Source organism: Chiroxiphia lanceolata, chromosome 16 (assembly GCF_009829145.1).
Source record: "Chiroxiphia lanceolata isolate bChiLan1 chromosome 16, bChiLan1.pri, whole genome shotgun sequence".
NCBI classification, from domain to species: Eukaryota; Metazoa; Chordata; class Aves; order Passeriformes; family Pipridae; genus Chiroxiphia; species Chiroxiphia lanceolata.
In genome coordinates this window covers 593,572-611,844 of record NC_045652.1, presented here as the reverse complement: position 1 = coordinate 611,844, position 18,273 = coordinate 593,572, and the positions used below count along the sequence as shown (strand labels likewise).

Here is an 18,273-nt window from a genome sequence, read left to right as displayed (position 1 = left end):
ACCCTGGCCAACCGCTTTGTCTGCTCACACTCCTGCCTGTGCTGCTCACAGCACATGTGGGGCCATGGTTGGTTCAGACCCACGGGTCTGTGCCAGCTCCAGCAGCTGCTTTCCAGTGGTGCACTGGAAGGGCCCCATTCTCCTCACCTCTCTCAGGGTTGCACCTTGGGTCCAATTTGGGGTTTATGTTTTGCATCCCCTCTCACATAATCTTTTCTCTCTCTCCCACCCAGCTTGTGACTGCCACCCTGTTGGTGCAGCCGGCAAGACCTGCAACCAGACCACGGGGCAGTGCCCGTGCAAGGACGGCGTGACCGGCCTCACCTGCAACCGCTGTGCCAAGGGCTACCAGCAGAGCCGCTCGCCCGTGGCCCCCTGCATCAGTGAGTGCCCCGCACCCTGCCTGGCACTCGGGGACCCCCACAAGCACCAGGAGATGCTCCTTGGTCCCCCACCCACATTGGATGGCTTGCAGTGGGTGGAGGCTCAGATAAGAGAGGGTCTGTCCTTATGGGTGTTCTCCAGGAGGTGGTTGAGGAGGATGGTGGGTCACTTTGTGGAGTGGCCTGTGCTTCACATTCCCTAGTGCAAGAGGCTCTGGAAGACCCCTTGAGTCAGTGCTTCCAGCCGGCTGAAACAACTCTGCTGGGTCCCATCCTCTGCCACAGCAAGTGCTCTCCTCACGCGGCTGCGCCCAGAGCGCGGTCACGTCTGGGGCAGGGCCAGGGCTTGTGGGCAGCACAAAACCTTGTTTATAGTTGCAGTGGGTTTGAATTTGACCCAAGTGGCAGAGGAACAACTTCCCGCCCTGCTGCATTCACTGAGGCTACTGGAGCAGTGGCAGTGCGGGTGAGCTGGTGGAGCTGGCTCCTCTCCCTCTCTTCTTCCCCAGATTTAGGGTTAGGACAGAATATTTCCACCAGTTTTTATTGCCAAGACTTCTCAGAAAGTGTTGTCTTTGCCCACATTTATCCCTGTGCTGGGCAGCCTGGAGCATGCTGAGATCAGCCAAGCATCTGTCCAATGTCTAAACTGAGTTCAGATGAGCTGAGCATCTGAGGAACATCCATCCCTGGAGCACACACCTCCACACAGCAACTTAGGCTCGTGAGGGTTGCAGCATCTCAGCCTGTCCCAGTTTACTGAACTCACTTTGGACATCTCCTGGTCTATTAGATGGCCTCTGATATTCAGGTCAGACTCACCCCATCATTCGTTTGTGACCCACAAAACCCCCTTCTAGTCCATTTTCAGAGGGCATTTTCCCAGTTGTCACCCCTAGAGTTGGTGACCTCTTTCCTTAAGACACCTCTTCCTTTCTTTTCCAGAGATCCCTGCCATCAACCCCACCTCCCTAGTCACCAGCACAGAGGCACCTGCAGGTAAGTGCTCCATGTCCCTGGCTAAGTCCATGGCCTCAGCCCTGCCCAGAGACTGGGGGGCCCATCCCAACTCCTGTCCCTGGCACACCAGGGGGAAGGGCTGAGCTCTGGCAAACCATTTGGCAAAACGTGAATAGTGAAAAATTTCAGTGAAAGTAGCGACTGAGATTTGAAATCCTATGTATTTCTGGAAAAGACACAACTAAGATTGATGGACTTTCTTGGGAAAGGCCTTCTCCATCCTCTCCAGGGAGGAGGGCAGGGATGCAACCCACTGGGGCCTTGCCATCCCTTGGCAGGTTACAGCAGGGGTTGTGGCACATGGCACCAGTGGCTTTATTCAACCTCCTTTTATTGGTGCCAGTGCCAGAGGTTTCTCCTTGGTGCCCTTTGCCTCTGCAGGGCCCCAGTGCTCTGGGAGGTGCTGGGGCACTGGATGTCTGGCAGGTTATCAACTGCAGGCAGGCTCCAGGGCCCCTCTGCTGGGGCACAGGCTGCCAGGTCTCCCCTGGGACATGGGTGACATGGGGCTCACCTCACCCGGGTCTGCAGGAGTGAAGGGTCTAGGTATGAGCTGCTCATCCTGGCTGCACAGGGTGATGGGATGCACCATGGGGTGCAGGGGCAATGGGAGGATCAATGTCACTGCTGTGGTCACCCAGTGAGAGGGGACAGCTCCACTGAGGGGTTCCAGGCTTTGCACAGGCAAGGGAAGCACTGCTGCCATGGTCCTTAGAGCTCCTGAAGAGCTGCTCTGGCTCCCCAGGCTGGAGCAAGGTTGGCATCTCCCTGCATGCTGCAGGTTTATTCATGCTCCTGCAGAGGCTCAGCTGGGGCCAGGCACTGCTGGGTGTGCATGGATGCTACCTGAACTGGTGGATTAGTGTCCCTCTTCCAGCCCAGCCATGGCCCAAGGTCCCACCAAAGTGCCTGAGCTCCCTCGTGTCTCAGCACATGCCAGTAGAAGTGCTGTGCTGGCCCCTGGACCCTGTGCCACCATGGCAGGATGCATCCAGCAGAGTAAGGAGGGCCATAGCAGGGATTTTCTCTCTCCCCTCCTCTCCTTTCACAGTCCCATCAGCACTGCAGTGTGGCTGTTCTCAGCCATCCCAATTCTATCCCTCTGTAGGGATTTCAAGCCAGTGGAGGGGGAGAATCTATGGAAAGAAGCTGCCCCCTCCCTCCTCAGGCCACTCTTCTTCCTGCTCTCCCCATGACCTCAGTCTTCTCCTGCATACCAGTGTGGTGGAATAGACATCCTGAACCATCCTCCACTCCATCCCATGGCACACGGTCCTATGAAGAGAGCAGGGGCACCCCCATCTCCCCACACCCATATTTAATGAGCAGCTTCCCCCTGCCCTGGTCAGGGTACGTCTATCCCGGGGAAGCCTATGTGCTTCTCAGAGAGCCAGTGCTCTGTTTGTGACCTTCTCCCCAGCTCCCATTCCTATGGCCACCTTGCCTTGGTGGTGGAAAACACCAACAGCCTCTTCCCAGGCTGGTGTGTGCCTGGGAAGTACTCCCCAGGCTTCTGGGAACACCTCCCAGCATGGCCCCTGCAGTCCTATGCATGCCCTCGGTGGCTGTAGGAGAGGGGCAGGGACAAGGTGTGTTGAAGGTGTGGAGTTCTGGGCCCCTCACTCAACTAGACTGACACTGAGGGGCTGGAGTGTGTCCAGAGGAGAGAACGGAGCTGGGAAGGGGCTGGAGCAGCAGGAGCTGGGGGGGCTCAGCCTGGAGAAAAGGAGGCTCAGGGGGGACCTTCTGGCTCTGCAGCTCCCTGACAGGAGGGGGGAGCCAGGGGGAGGCGGGCTCTGCTGCCAGGGAAGTTGATAGCTCATCTCCTTGCACGTGGTTCAGACTGGGAGCACTGCACAGCCCGGTGCCCACCCAGCGCCCATGGGCACTGCCCAGCCCTCACAGCTCTACTCCACAGAGGCTCTGGAAAACAGGAGGTGTTTTCAGGACACGAGTTGAGCAGCCCTGCCTGGACCTGGCAGAGGTTTCACTCCACGCTGTGGCAGCGGAGGAGAGCTGGGACTTGGAGTGCACGTCTTGCCCAACAGGAAGATGGTACCACTGTTGGGGGGGCTGTGTGGGACACGGCAGACCACCACCACCTCTGCTCCTGCCTGCCCTGCCTACCCTGCCTGCTGTGATGAGGGAGCTGGGAACACCAGGCTTTAGGAAAAGGAAAACACTGTGGAGAGGGAAAGGGGGATTTGAACAGTTTTATTGCCAACAGAGAGTGTTGTGTGGAGCAGAGTTAATCAAAGTGATTCCCCTCCAATGCTTTATAAATAGGAACAGTCTCACAGTGATGTCTGAGCTGTTCAGCTGCGCAAAAATAAACCGTACTGGTGAAGAGCTGGGTTGTTTGCTTTGTTTTAGAGGAGCAGGTCTGCCTCAAACTGCCTCCAGTTTATCTGTGGGTTTGTTGGCTTAAGATTTCTGGCTTCTAACTCGAATATCTTTAATGCAAAGTATTTGCCTCTGCCCAGGGCCTGTGCCACTGGGGGAGCAGGGCACAGGGATCATACTGCCCCTTCACTGGGGGGGTCAGAGGTGGGGGGTGATGCTGCCCTACCCCACACTGCCTGGGTTACCCAACTCCAGTGTGCTTGTACCACGGGCAGGACTGGCCACAGCAGTGCATCCTGCCTGCTGCCTGCACCCTGCCTGCACCCTGCCTGCTTCCAGGACCTTGCCTGTACCCTGCACCCTGCCTACTGCCAGCACCTTGCTAGCACCCTTCCTATTGCCTGCACCCTGATGCCCCTCTGCCTCCATCCCTCTGCCCCAGGAGCCCTCAGCTCCCCCTAAGCAGGGCACTCCCCAAGGGGCCCTCAGCCCCTCAATGCCACGCAGTCCTCCCACCCCAGGCAGCTTCCAAGCCCCTTCTCCCCCCATTCTCCACCTCCCACCCTGCCTCTGGCAGCAGGTGCCGGCTGCAGGAACAGGGGAACATTGTTTGGGGCTGCCGTGCTCAGGTGCTGGGCTTCCCCCCCTCTCCCCATCCTCCTCCCTGCGGGGGTCCCATCCCCGGCTGTGTCCGGGATTTTCACTGACATTGCCATCTTCTGCATCACTGTTCCCAGCTTTCTCCTGCCTTTCCGATCTTCCAAAGCCTTTGAGGTCCAGCTTTGATCTCTGTGTCTGAGTAGCTGACTGGCTTGGTGATGAAACATCCTGGGTCCACTTCTCATAATTTTTATTATTATTATCTCAAAATATTTTCCACTTAATGGAAAAAAATAAATCTATGTTCCCCGTTAGCAGAATTAACAAAACTCGTGGAGCGCAAAACAGGGCTTTAAAGGAATTCAAAGTAAGCAGTAAAATATTTGCAGCCATAACACCTAATTAAGTTACATCTCTCTTAAAACAAAATATTCCTTTTTTTTTTTCCCAAGGAGAGGAGAAGTAAACCAGATGTGCAAACTTGCCACCTCTCACACACACTCCCCCAGCAGGGAGCCAGCCCAGTGGCTCTGGTTGCCAGCAGCCTCCTCCCACTCTGTCCCTGTAGCATCTCCCAGGGATGCAGCAGTGTCAGGAATGGCGTTGTACCCCATCCCAGGAATGTCTCAGTCTCAGAGATCAGGCTGTAGCTTATTCCGAGGATCCATCAGTGCCTGAGATGGGGTTGTAGCATATTCCAGGGATACAGCAGTGTCAGGGATGGGGCTGTAGTGGATCCCAGGGATGCAGCAGTGTCGGGGGGCAGACTGTAGTGGATCCCAGGGATGCAGCAGCATTTTGTGCTTTGCAGGTGCACTTTCACACCCTGGGACTGGGTCAGTCTCTGCTGTCCCCCAGCCCTTCCATGGGGCTCAGCTGCCCCATCCAACTGCACAGACAATTCCCAGCCACAGCATCCATGTCTGCCCCACACCCAGTGATGGAGGCCATGTTCTTGGGGGCAAGGAAGGGAAATGCTTCCAGTTAATGGACTTTTTTTTCTCTTCCCAAGTTTCTTACATAAACGGAGCAGGAATTGATTTTACATTTGAGTAATGTTCCTCAGCACAAAGCCATGGTTAAAAAAATCCCCAAACTAATCCCAAATTGTTAATTCCCAACCCCATTTTCTGCCTCTTTTGGATACCAGTGTTATGTTGTTAATCACCAGCAGGAGCCCAGGGCAGTTACTGGATTTCTTTCTGTTTTCCTTTTGTCCCCATCACCAAGGGGGGAAATGGCAGGTTGGCTGAGACTGCCCCGCAGCCTGGTCCCACCACCCATCACCCTGCCAGCTGCAGGATGGGTTTTGTGCCCCTTTGCTTGGGGAGGAAAAGGTCTCCTGTCCTGACAGGTGCTCCCCAAAATAAGGTGGGAGCTCTCTTTTAAAAGAGTCCCTTTCATGTAGCAGGAAGGGACGGAGCAGTGTGTCAGGGGGTGGGCCTGTGGCACATCTTGGGGGGATGCAACAGAGTCTGGGATGGGGCTGCAGCATATCCCAGGAAATATAGCAATGTCCAGGCTGAGGCTTTAGCACATCCCAGGGATGCAGTGGTGTCTGGAATAGGGCTGTAGCGTATCCCAGGGGATATAGCAGGCTGAGGCTGTAGCACTTCCCATGGATGCAGTGGATGAGGGCATCAAGCACTCCAGTGTGCTCAGCAGTCACCTGGGAGGGCCTGGGGAGGGCCTGAGTCCCTCTGCAGCTACCACTGCTCTCCCAGAGGATCCTGTGTTCCCTCCACAGCCACCACTGCTGTCCCAGGGGATGCAGCAGGGCCAAGGCAGCTCTGTCAGCCCAGGCAGAGGGGCAGTGTGGCAGCACAGGGGGAGCTGAGCTGCAAATCAGGGCTCACCCCCCTCTGCCAAGAATTAGCTTCGTGCTGCACTGCTTCTGTCGCTGACAAATTTGGAACAGGCGGCACGAAGTCACAGATAAAAAGGAGCTGGGCAGAGAGAAGAACAGCAGAGCCCAGGGGGAATTTGTGCTCCCGGGCTTCTTCCTTTCTTCATTTCTCCTCCTCCCCTTGGCACGGGGTGCTGTTATTCCCCGTCTTCCTCCAGACCCTCGCCTCCATCCCCAGTGATTGCTGTGGCAACCCACAAAAAAAGACAGCTTCAGAGGCTGCTGGCTCCATCCCGGGACACGGGGCCAAGCCAGAGGGAGAACCTGAAAAAGGGAGAGAAAAGAAGAAAGATGGGTTTAGAAAAAAACATGCCACTTGGAAAGAGACAAATTGAGATGTTCAAAGGAAGATGGCAGGGGAAAGAAAGGAGAAGAACAGGGCTGCTTGGGGCAGTTGTTGGGATCAAAGCCTTTGGGGAGAAGGAAAGAGGCATTCCCTGCCCTCCCTCTGCTTGAGATGCAAATCTGGAGGCTTTAGAAATGCACAGAAAAAAGCCTCCCGGAGGACAGGAGCCTTGGGGGACAGCAGGAAGGGATGTGTGCATGGTGGGGGACAGCCTGATGGCCTCCCCAGCCCTTCTGTAGCAGCCTGAGCAGGGGATGCCTGGGCAGCAGGAGTTACCTGGTGGAGCAGAGCCACTTCCCTCTCCTGCCTTCTTCCCCCAGCCTGAGTCCCCTTCCTTGCTTATAGGAACCAAGGAGGCACAGGTCTCTGAAGGGGCTGCTCCTGAGGGTGTTTCTCACCACTCTGGCCCCCGAGGACTGAGTTGCCCTGAGGATCACAACCCCCTTGGTCTGCTGTCAGAGCTGTGGGATTGGTGCCATATCCTCTCTTCCCACTCTCCTTGTCCATGGCCCCTGCCTGCTCTCCACAGTGGCCACCCTCACCTCACTTGCATTCCTCCCATCCATTCCTTTCTGCTCAACCCTCTTTTCTTCCCCTGCAGACTGTGACTCCTACTGCAAGCCAGCCAAGGGCAACTACAAGATTAACATGAAGAAGTACTGCAAGAAGGACTATGGTAAGGACCTCCAGCCTCCCTGGGCCATGCTGGGCTTTGCCCCAGAGGCAGACGAGGGCTGGCAGTGGGTGGGGCAGATGTAGGCACCCAGGGGATGGGGAACACTCTGTATGGAGAGGGGTCCCCAAATTAGCCCTCCCAAAGTCATGGTGGATGAGGCAGGGCGGGGGGGTCTGCTGGGGACAGGCAGTTCCCACCACCAAAGCTTCCTTTGTGGAGCAAGGCAAAGTATCCCCTATCACCACATCTCCCCCTTTTTTCCCTCAGTGGTCCAGGTGAACATCCTAGAAATGGAGACGGTGGCCAACTGGGCCAAGTTCACCATCAACATCCTCTCTGTCTACAAGTGCCGCGACGAGCGGGTCAAGCGTGGTGACAACTTCTTGTGGATTCACCTGAAAGACCTGTCCTGCAAGTGCCCCAAGATCCAGATTAGCAAGAAGTACTTGGTCATGGGGATCAGTGAAAACTCCACCGACCGGCCCGGACTGATGGCCGACAAGAACAGCCTGGTCATCCAGTGGCGGGACGCCTGGACACGCCGCCTTCGGAAACTGCAACGACGGGAGAAGAAGGGGAAGTGTGTGAAGCCCTGAGGTGTTTCCACCTATCCTGTCCCCACCCCGTGCTCAGCCCCAGCCTGGCTGGGCACTGTCAGACTGCACCCACAGACTCTGTACATATATATAGTGTGAACAGACTCTCTGTCTATAGTGTATATTTTGGCAATGGTTTCCCTTTGTGTGTGCGTGTGCACAGCTGGGTGTGCGTGTCGGTCTTTTTCTCTAAGTGTGTATTAAAAATAATGCAGTAATGAGGAGCAAAGTGGAGCAAGGTCCTGTGGGTGCCTGTCTGTGGAAGGAGCTTGGAGGGGATTGGTGTCCATAGCACTCATTTTATAGGCTTTTATATTGCCTTTAACACAGTTGTCTTCGACCCAATGTTGACATCTGAGTTGACAGCTCTCCCTTCTCCAGCATCCAGGGTATGACTCTTCCTCACTCTGAAAATGTGCTGCTGTAAGACCTCTGTCTGCCTTTCTCCTTGCCCAGGAGGAACAGGAGGTTGGAGTCTCCTGTCCTTCACCCAGATGTGCATGCAGGGAGGCTGAGTGGAAACTATCCAGCCCTGCAGAGCCACCAGCCCCAGGAGCTCCACCAGAAAGGACAAATGAACTTTTGCAAGGCCTGACTCCTCAGTGACCTTGGATTCACATGGACCAGCACTGCTGGCTGGGGCTGGACCCATGCTGTGCTGCAGTGCCACAGGGAGGAGCCAGGCCCTGGCAGTGTGCTGCTGGCCACCAGGGCGAAAGGGACAGACTTCTCAACCTCTCATTTTTACCTGTCCTGGGGCATAGTCCAGACAACCCAGTGGGAAAGACATGAAGACACACATTTTCCCCTCCCACGTCCACCTGCTCCCCCTGAACCTGGGCTGTATCATCGGCCAGCCAGCCAGGTCTACGCCCCTATATTCTCACCTGGTGCCAACTGACATAATTCCACCTGCTTCTGTTGAGATGACACCAAGTGACCATGTGCCTTGGCGTGCATCCTTCAGAGCTGACCGGACTGCGTGCTCTCCTGGGAAGTACTTCTCTGGCCAAGGCTGTCTGAGGAGATGCACAAGGCAGAGGTGGCAGGAAGAGAGAAGAGCTTTCATTGATCCACCTCTAGTCTTTTATATCTTCTTCACCATGTATAAGTCTCTGGTTAAACAGACACCAGTATCTTCCCATGTTGAGATTGTAGCAGTCTTGGTTTAATAAATATGAATAGAAATAGTAGGTGCTCTGACAATAGATATTCCTTTCCCTACAAACCTTGCCTTGGTTATTGAATGGCTCAGTGAGGTGTTGTAGCCCACGTCACAGTCTTCCAGTTCTTTAGGATGAAGCTTTGCCCTTTTCAGGCCACGGCAGCTTGTGCGGACTCCCCATCCCATGGGTGGTCTGGTGCTTCTGGGCTTCCCAGAGTGGTGCTGGAGCCTCCAGCTGAAGAGACTGGTGGAGCACTGCTGGGTTTCAGGACAAGGAAGTATGGGGAGTGACAATTTAGGTCCTGGGGGATGTCTGTGTGGGCACGCAGATGCATTGGTGAAGCTGCTGGAGATTCTAGAGGTGACCTTTCAGAGACGTGGAGGGCCTGCAGTGCCATCATTCAAGTCCTGTGGGTGCTGGGGTGCCTACACAGGGCACGGGCAGGCCAGAAACTGAGGGGCAATGGGTATGTGGGACCACATGGGCTTGGATGAGCTGGTCCTATCCACATTCCTAACATAGACCCTCCCATCCCTGCTTCCTCTTCTTTTGGTTGTCACAGACTATTGGCCTATGCCATGAGATGGCTCTCCAAGTAGTTGGGCCACTCAGTTCTTTTCTTCCTCCCACCAGATTTGGCCTTGCCCCAGGCTCACTTCAACCCCATGCACCCAACAGTCAAAGAATCACAAAATAATTTGGGTTGGAAGGGACCTTAAAACTCATCTCATTCTAACCCTGTCATGGGCAGGGACACCTTCCATCCACTACATCAGGTTGCTCCAAGTCCCATCCAACCTGGCCTTGAACACTTCCAGCGATGAAACAGCCACAGCTTCTGTGGATAAACACAAGAGTGCTCACACAGGAGTCAGTGGTGGAGCACCCTTTGGGTGTGAGGACAGGACTCTCATCGGCATCATCCCCATCGACCCAGGGGCTGCTCAGCATCAACCCATGGGCTGTGGGCACTCTCTGGTCCCTCTTCTCAGCAGCCACAGCCCAGGAAAGAGCAGGGCAGCAGCACTGTTCCATGGGCATGGATACTCATCAGGGCAGGGCTTCAGCAGCATGTGCCCTCTAAAAGGAAGTACAGCCTTCAGGAGAGGCACAATGTGTCTGTGTTCCCCAAGAGTGCTGTGCACAGCCTTCTGGGGCAGGTGACTCCAGAGTTTCCTTTGGCACCTGATTTCTCCTCCACTGAACTGGGGCACCTAAAACTGGAGTTGAGGAACTTGGTGATTGATGTTCTCCATTTATCCTCCTAGGTGGCTCTTCCCTCTTCTTTCAGCTCTGCCATCTGGGACTGCTGAGAAGGGATGGCTCCCAGCTGGCATCCCAGTGTCCTGCTGGGGAGGATCAGAGACCACCACATACCCCATAGTCTGTGCTGAGGAGAAGAGCTCCCCACCTTTGGCTGGGGAATGTCCTAAAATCCTGGATAAAGGCCTGGAGGCCACTGCAACTTCACTGAGGCTGATGCCTAGAGAACTCTTCCTGACTTCACTTGCTTGTGTCACCTCAGCATCCAAAGTAAGAATTCACCTTTGTTATTCCTCTCCCTCTGCCTGGCACAGCCAGCTGGAGACCAGGGGCTGCACATGGGTTCTGCTGTCCCTGGGACGCTGCAGCTGGGCCACCCTGAGATGGTGCCAGGGCACCAAGGGGCAGTGGAGGCACCACGGGGTTGCTCAGCGATGCTGCTCGTCCCACCCTGCAGCTCTGGGCAGGGCTTGGTGCCATAGGCATAGTTTGGGGAAGGGCTGCAAATCCAGGGGCACTGCCACATCCACCCACACACACCCAGCCCTGGCCACCCTTTTGGAAGTGGGGAGCGCTTGACACCACCGGGTGCTGCCACGGCCCATGGGTGACACAGGGCAGGGGGACTCAGGTGGCAGTAGGGGATGTCCTGGTGGCTACAGCCAACAGCTTTGCAAGGGCAAGAAAGAGGTCCTGCAGGGCAAACTCGCCTTGCCACTGCAAAGGCATATGTTTTCCAAAATAGCTCTTCAAGGAAAAAATATTATTTCAGCAAAGGATTTGAAAGGACTTTGGCACACTGCAGTGCACTCCCGTTTCCTAGAGCACAGCTCTCACCCCGTGCAGCAGCTGGATGAGCCCAGAGAGCTGGGAAACACCGTGCTGGGACCGGCTGCTGCAGGCAGCAGATGCCTCGTCCCCACGCGGGAAGGGCCAAAACGACCATGCACATTTCCATGGGTGTTTTTTTATTTAACAGGCCTTTTCCCAGTATTCAGCTGGGCCAAAATGTTTGAGACTAAACGGCAGCTGAGAGAGAGGCCAGGCTTGCAAGTTCCACTCCCCGCTTTGGGACTGAATTTTGCAGCTGGTTGAAATTTTTCTCATTTCAATACACCAGTGGATGTTTTTCATGGAAACCCAGAATGTGGCCAAGGAAAGACACAAAATGTGAGAATACTACAGAAAACTCAATGCTATTTTTCTGTGTTGTCCAGCCAGCTCCACTCAAGAGAGACCACAGGAGCTTGGAGAGCTGAACCCCAACCTCAGTGGACAGACAGATAAATTCATACGTAGATTATTTTCCATCGTTTTGCTCTTGGTAACCAAAGCCCACATAAATAAAATTTGACTGAATCCCACAGGAGAACACCTCCCTCAGGTGCAGCATAGTCAAGGAAAAAGCATTCTGCTTGGCCAGTGGGGCACAGCTCAGTGCTGGGCTCTGGGAACAAGGTGCCTGGTGAGGAGCTGAGTCTCTAAGAAGGGGCAACATCTGCTTAAAGAGACCAAGACCTAGTTGTGTGGCCCCTTGTCATGGTCTGACCTGGTGTCCTGGCTCTCCTTATTCCCCTGATTCTCCCTGGTACACAGAGAAACTTCTCTCCATTCTGCAGTGCAGATCCATGTGGCTCTTAGCAGTGGCTCCAGCTGTTGGGGAGCAGTGATGGTGGCCCTGCCAGCCCATACTCTCCATGCTTCTGTGCTTAATAACATAGAAAAGTCATACTTCACCTCCTGTGGACATGGTGTACTAGGGAACAGTGTCCTGTTGTCACTCCTCAAGATGTGGTGACCTGTCCAACCAACCTGCTCAGTGCCCCATCCTCTGTCCCAGCTCTGCCATGCTCTTGGTACTGCAGCACTCTGCCCACCACCCTTTGCCCAAGCACAGTGTTTTACTTGGCACTTACAACCTTCACAAGCCCTGTTAACATCCTAAATTTTGCTTCCTAAACAAAGTTCGGCCTCTGCATTTCCCAGCCCTTCTCCTGCTCTCCCAGTCCCAACCAGGGCTCTTCCACCCACCCAGAGAGGCTGCAGGACTAGGGCAGCATGCACTTTTTCCACTCATGACCATGTCAAACAAGTGTTTAGGGAGTGTAGCTGCTCCAGCCCCTCTTGTCCTTGCAAAGCAGTGAGAAATGTGCTGTTCTTCAAAATGCCAAGTGTATTTTTACAAGCCAAGGGGGCACTTATTACTTCAGAGTTAATCACCGTGTCATTCATTCATTTGTTCATTTATTTCTTCATCCAACCTGTCTATCTCCCTGTTCATCTTTACGAGGGCACCGTTCCCTGGTTAAACACGTGCTCCCCCTGTGCGTGGGATATCCGGCACCTGCGCGGGGTGCGGGGCCGTGGGGGGGGGGGGGGGGGGCCTCGATTCAGCAGGGCCTGGGGAACAGGGAGACAGCTTCCCACGTCGGCTGTGTGGGGGGAACATGAGGAAACCATTAATTGATGGGTTGGCCCGCACCGTGTTTTCCTAAGGAAGAGCCGAAGACGGGGAACGGCTGGGGTCAGCAGGGCACCATCTGGAGAAACCTGTCAGCTCCCTCCTTCTGGGTTTTTCCCACCTCTGCGGTGATGGAGAGGATGAGGAAGAAGGGAAGAGCGGTCCCCACCAGCACCTTGGGGATGGGGGGACCCTGCCCTAGCCCACGACCTGCACATGCGCCGTGTTAGCTCTAAGGCATGTGCCAGGAGCTTTGCCCATGGTATAGGAGCCATGACAAAAAGAGAATATCCTGCCTAGGGATGTTGCTTCCCCGGCAGAGCTGTGCTGGTCCCCCTGCAATGGGCTCAGGCTTTACTGCTCAGCTGCCACCACAGCCTCACCCCTCCCAGTTCATCCTCTGCCCGTTGTGTCCCAACACATGGGGCACAGGACCCACTGGGATTGCTTTTTCAGAGGAAAGCTACATTTCCCTAAATCAAAGATTTCTCTGTGTGGGGCAGGATCAGTTCCTCAGCATCCACTCAGCATCCATCAAAGCCAGTCCTCTGTTTACACAGCCACTGTGAGACTCAATAAACGGACAATGTTTTCATCTTGGACAAGATGCTCTACCCCAAAAGCTTGGACAACCAGCCTCTCCACTGTCAAAATAAACAGCAGACGTTGCTTCCCCCCCGGCACACCCACACGATGGGAAATAGCTGGCTGTGGCTTACTGGGAGGAGCAGGGAGACATGGCACTCCCAGAAGATGGCTGGCACCGGGGTAACTCCAAGGAGGGATTGCCTGTCAGAGAGCAGGCAGTGGCCAGCCTGGGCACACACAGCCACCAGCTGGGTTGGCCACAGCAGGGACCAGGGTCCTGCTCACAGCACGGGGAGAGAGGGGATGGAGATTGGGCAGCTCAGCATATCCAAGGGGTCTGGAGAAGCCTGGGTTGGGTCTCTCCCCGGCACCAGCATCCCCATAGAGATCTCTGCAGCAGCAGTGGTTAAAGCCAAGTGTTGCATCCTGCCTGTCCTCTGCCTGTGTCCTGCCTGTGTCCTGCCAGACAGCAGGAGCAAAGCTTCTCCAATGCTTAAAGCTCCGGACTGTGCGATGGGTCACTAACCCGACCTCGTGGCCATTTGAGGCTATTGGTATGTGGTGACTCTCGAGTGTCCCTTCCCAGCCCCGCTGGCCACCCATGCTGTGATCCCCGTGGCCCTGGACAGGGTTGGGGCTGCTCAGGTCAGTGCCCTGGGAGCCCTGGGTGCTGCCCACGCTGTGGCAGCCGGGGTTTGCTCATCCATCAGGAAATCCAGCAGACCTTGGCAGGCTCTGGCTGGCATCTTGAGCCAGAAATCAGGTGGCTTTGGCCAGTACACACATATGGAGTGTCCCACTATCCCTCTTCTAGGAAAATCAGACAGTACCTGGAGCTGGGAGAGAAGTAGGGTGGCCAAAGGGGACCTGTGGGGTGGCTGGGCAGTGCTCTATCCCCAGCACCAGCAGGGCTCAGCCATTCCTCTGCCCTGCCCTGCCCGGGCCTGAGCCACTGGCAGCAGCTCCCAGGATGTTGGTCCCTACCTCCGCCTCCATCCCCATCTGTTGCTCCAGTGCTCAGCTCCTCACTTCCTGAGCAATCCCTTCCCATCAACCTGCTGGCTGTGCAGGGAAATTCCTGGTCCTGGCCGTTCTGCAAAATTAGCTCTCAGGGAACGCCTGGTGAAATCGTGGGGCCTTCGTCTGCTCCGGGTGCTTTCAGACTTTTCCCTGGCATCCAGTGGGACGGTCATAAATCTCCGCTACTGCCTCCGAGTCGAACATTTCCTCCGAGCCCCATTATTAATTTTCTGAAAGATCCCATAAACCCCCAGATGGAAAAATACGGAGATATTTGCACATGTGCCGTAAAATACATTGCCCATCTATTTCAAATGGATGTGGCAATATATAAAGCATACTTAGGGCATGAGCCAGGTTTCACGGTATTTAAACAAGGCAGCATGATGTAATTGGAATTTACAGTGTAAGAGCAGATTGAAGCTGGGCCGCGGGTGTGTACCATATATCTTGGATCTCCTGAAGATTTGGCCTGCTTTAGAATGCCAAATGCCTTTTGTACTTGTCACCTATATTTTAAGTGGATGAACAGCTCCTTTCGTGAAACATAATGGTTGGAAAATAGATTTTTTTTCCATCTGAATTTCGCAGCCTCTCTGGAGAGGAGAGACCTGCCCTGTTCCCTGCAAACAGCGTGGTTCCCAGGGATGCAGGTGTCTCAGGGCTTTGCTTCCCTCGTGCCCCTGCCCAGATGGCTCCTGTCCCTAAGAAGAACAGTGCCACCACCTCTCCCACTATACAGCCTCAATGGTGGAGGTGAGAACCGCAGAGGTTCCGTGGGGTGGGGTGGGGTGGGTGTGAGGACCTGGTGCCAGGTTCGATGCCAGGTTGGATGAGGCTCTGAGCAATGTGGTCTAGTGGAAGGTGTCCCTGCCCATGGCAGGGGTTTGGAATGAGATGCTCTTTAAGGTCCCTTCCAACCCAAACCATTCTATGATTCTATGATTCCCTGGAGCAGGAGAAGGTGGTAAGCCTCCAGTACTGCTCCCTAATGCTGGGAAGAGCAGTTGAAGCTGCAAGTGCTGCTGGCAGGGGCACAGGCAGGAGCTGCTATGGGAGAGAGCAGCCCATGGGAGAGATGTCACCATTAGGTCCCCAGAAGAGACGCTCTGGGGAAGCCTGTCAGATGTCGCCACACCCACACCCACTCCCCCCCGTAGCCCCCAAACCCAGCATCAGGGGGGGAGGTGGGCATCACTCCACAGCCAGGCAATGGGAGGATGATGGGAGAACAGGGAATGCTCAGAGGCCTCCATCAACAAGGCTGTCCTCAAGCTGTCCCCATGACCAGTGCAAGCACCCCTCTGCCACCCCTCCCATGTGAGCAGACATGCACAGCAAAGCTGGGAACTTTCCAGTTCCAGTATTCCAATTCCTCCAAGCAAGGTCCTGATTTCTCACCTCTCCCCACACCGCTCAGATCCTGTGATGCTTGCCAATGTTGGGAATTTTGGGAAGGTGAGGGTCACCAGGGGGGCTGCAGACAAGCCAGTCATTGCCTGCTGCTCCCCCTCTGCTTCACCTGTGCCCTTCCCATGATGCCCATCCAGCCTGGGGGACCCACCAGCACAGACCCACCACCTATGCACCTTGGCATAGGAAGATGGTGCAGCCCCGTGGTTGAGGGCAGGCAGAGAGTTATGTGCCCTGGCTGAGGGATAGGTGTACCCCATGGCCTGGAAATCTCCCAGAGCTCCCCCGGCCAAAGGGAAAAGCAAAAAAATGGAAAGACAAAAGACACCAATGCATAAAAATCTAAATTCCACTCATAGAAGGACTGGTGGCTCCATCATAGCCAGTGCCACTGGTGGGCTGTGGGCACAGGGCTGAGGTCACCCTGATCCCCAAGAGTGGCAGGGTGCTGCAGGGAACTGAGGTGGCTGTGGGCACTCAGGTGTAGCCCATCTGCAAGCCTGGGACAGCGAGGAGGAGCCAGGAGCTAGAACCCCCCATGCCTGCCAGCTTCAGGCAGGGCTGGTGCACCCGGTCTGCCCAAACTCACTGTTCCCTCTCTCCACCCTCGTTTGAGCATCCAGGAGGTTTGCATAAAGAAATTTTTGAAAAATTATTAAATCAGGTCCTTCCCTTCTGGCAGGAGGAAAAGCCCTCCCAAAAATGTCAGTTAGAAATAATCCAAGTGATTTGTTTGGAAAATTTTGAAGTGCAGGTCCTCCCGAGAGCCAGAACGGTCTCTCGACCTCGCTCTGCAGAGCCAGGAACCAAGAGCCAAGAGCCAGCTCCAGGGCAGGAAGCCTGGAAGCTCTCATAGCCATGGCTCAAGCTGGAGCCCAAAGGAACTGCAGGCCACCTGCAGCCAGGACAGGACTGGGACCCCACAAGCCCACCTGGAGCCTCCCCAGGGCTCTTTGGATGCAGGGGACTGGGCCAGATGCTGAGGAGGGGGACAGTCAGCTGTCTCAGTTCAGGCAAACTGACTTTTTCAGAGGGTAAAATCAGTTGGATTGGGGATTTTCTAACCAGCTCTTTGACCATCAAGCATGGTGTTGATCATGGATGAGACATGGGACTGATGCATGCCAGCTGCTGGTATGGAAAACAGGTTCCGGCTACTTGGCAGCCCCAGAGCTGTCATCCCTTGGGATCTTCTCCTGCTCCAAAGCTCCAGACTTAATTCTGGCTCATGAATGAGCTGAACTGCTCTGCAGAACTGTGTGAGCAGCCATTAGCTGGACAGTACTTGTGGTTTCTCGAGACTTCTTCTATCATTTTCTGAAGAGCTCTTACTGTCAGACAGAAGGTCTCTGAGGGTTTCTCGTGAGATTCGAGTGTGTACAGAACAGAGGAAACTCCTCAGTAAGATTGTATATGTGTGTGAACCTCCAACCCTCAGACCTCTTGGAGATCCAGACATCAGAGGTTGTTGACCATCAGCCCTCTGAAAGCTGGGAGCCTTTCCATCATTGCCACAAGGGAGGCATCTGGAACCACTTCCCAGGCTGGAGAGCTTGGACCTCACCAGGCCAAAGCATCAGCCTCACCTACTGCTGAATTGTTGGCCTTCATCTAATAGTGGGATGTGTCCTGTGAAGGGCTCTGCCAGCACCATGTGCTGAGTGCTGGTGGAGGTGTTTGGCTCCTCGGGTGCTCTGGAGCCACTGACAGGTTTCTGGAGTGGGTTTAAATGACTTTGAGCTGCATTTTGCCATCCAAACTGCCCCTCTCTGAGGTGAGCTCTCTCAGGCTTGTTGGTGGCCATATACAGGTTGTGATCAGGTTTTTCTCTAGGCTGACTGCAGTGGTCCCCCCTGTTTTGGCTTGTTAACTAGAAGGGGAATGGAAACGCAACAAAATGAGCTTTTCCTGTGCTACCCTTGTGGAGCTATTTCTCAGGGTACCATCAGAGATGCAGGAAGAGAAGAAAGCGAAGGGTTTAAGTCTTAGGCTTTACCTAAGGAGGCAACAAACTACCCTCCCACCACAGGAAAGGGTGGGATTGCCAGAGGCTGGGAGCATTCAAATCCAGGCAAAGCAGCTCTGACAAATGGATGGAGCTGGAGGTGATGGCTCAGGCGGGCACAGTGTAGGTAATGGGGCACAGGCACTGTTCTGGTCATTCTCTGCCTGAAGAGACTGCAGAGGTGGCACCTCTAGGACATCAGAAATCTGTGAGGCCCTTGCCTCACATGGAGGGCACTGAGGCTGCAGGCCTGACCAAGATAGACAGATCTTCAGCAGGAGACAAGGAACACAACAGAGAAACCACATTTCCTTATCTCTGGATCTTCCTTTCACGTTCTCACCACCCTCCTCCATCTTTATCTCATTCACCTCTCTCGCCTTTGACCTCTCCCCTCCTCCTGCCAAACTTTCTCTTTTCCCAAGTTCTTGCTGTTTGGCTGCTCATTCTCCCACTCCTGTCAAGGATGATAAATCACCTCTACAGA

General features: G+C 54.8%; 1 protein-coding gene across 1 annotated transcript in view; it reads left to right on the top strand.

Moving 5' to 3' along the window:
* Nucleotides 1-7,992, top strand: part of NTN3 (netrin 3) — a 30,989-nt gene extending 22,997 nt beyond the window's left edge. Inside the window, exons 4-7 of the mRNA XM_032704056.1 lie at nucleotides 234-383; nucleotides 1,329-1,382; nucleotides 7,200-7,274; nucleotides 7,542-7,992. Coding sequence (XP_032559947.1) covers nucleotides 234-383; nucleotides 1,329-1,382; nucleotides 7,200-7,274; nucleotides 7,542-7,870 — 608 coding nt within the window. The 3' untranslated portion in view covers nucleotides 7,871-7,992. The remainder of the gene's footprint in view (nucleotides 1-233; nucleotides 384-1,328; nucleotides 1,383-7,199; nucleotides 7,275-7,541) is intronic.
* The last annotated feature ends 10,281 nt before the right edge of the window (nucleotides 7,993-18,273 follow it).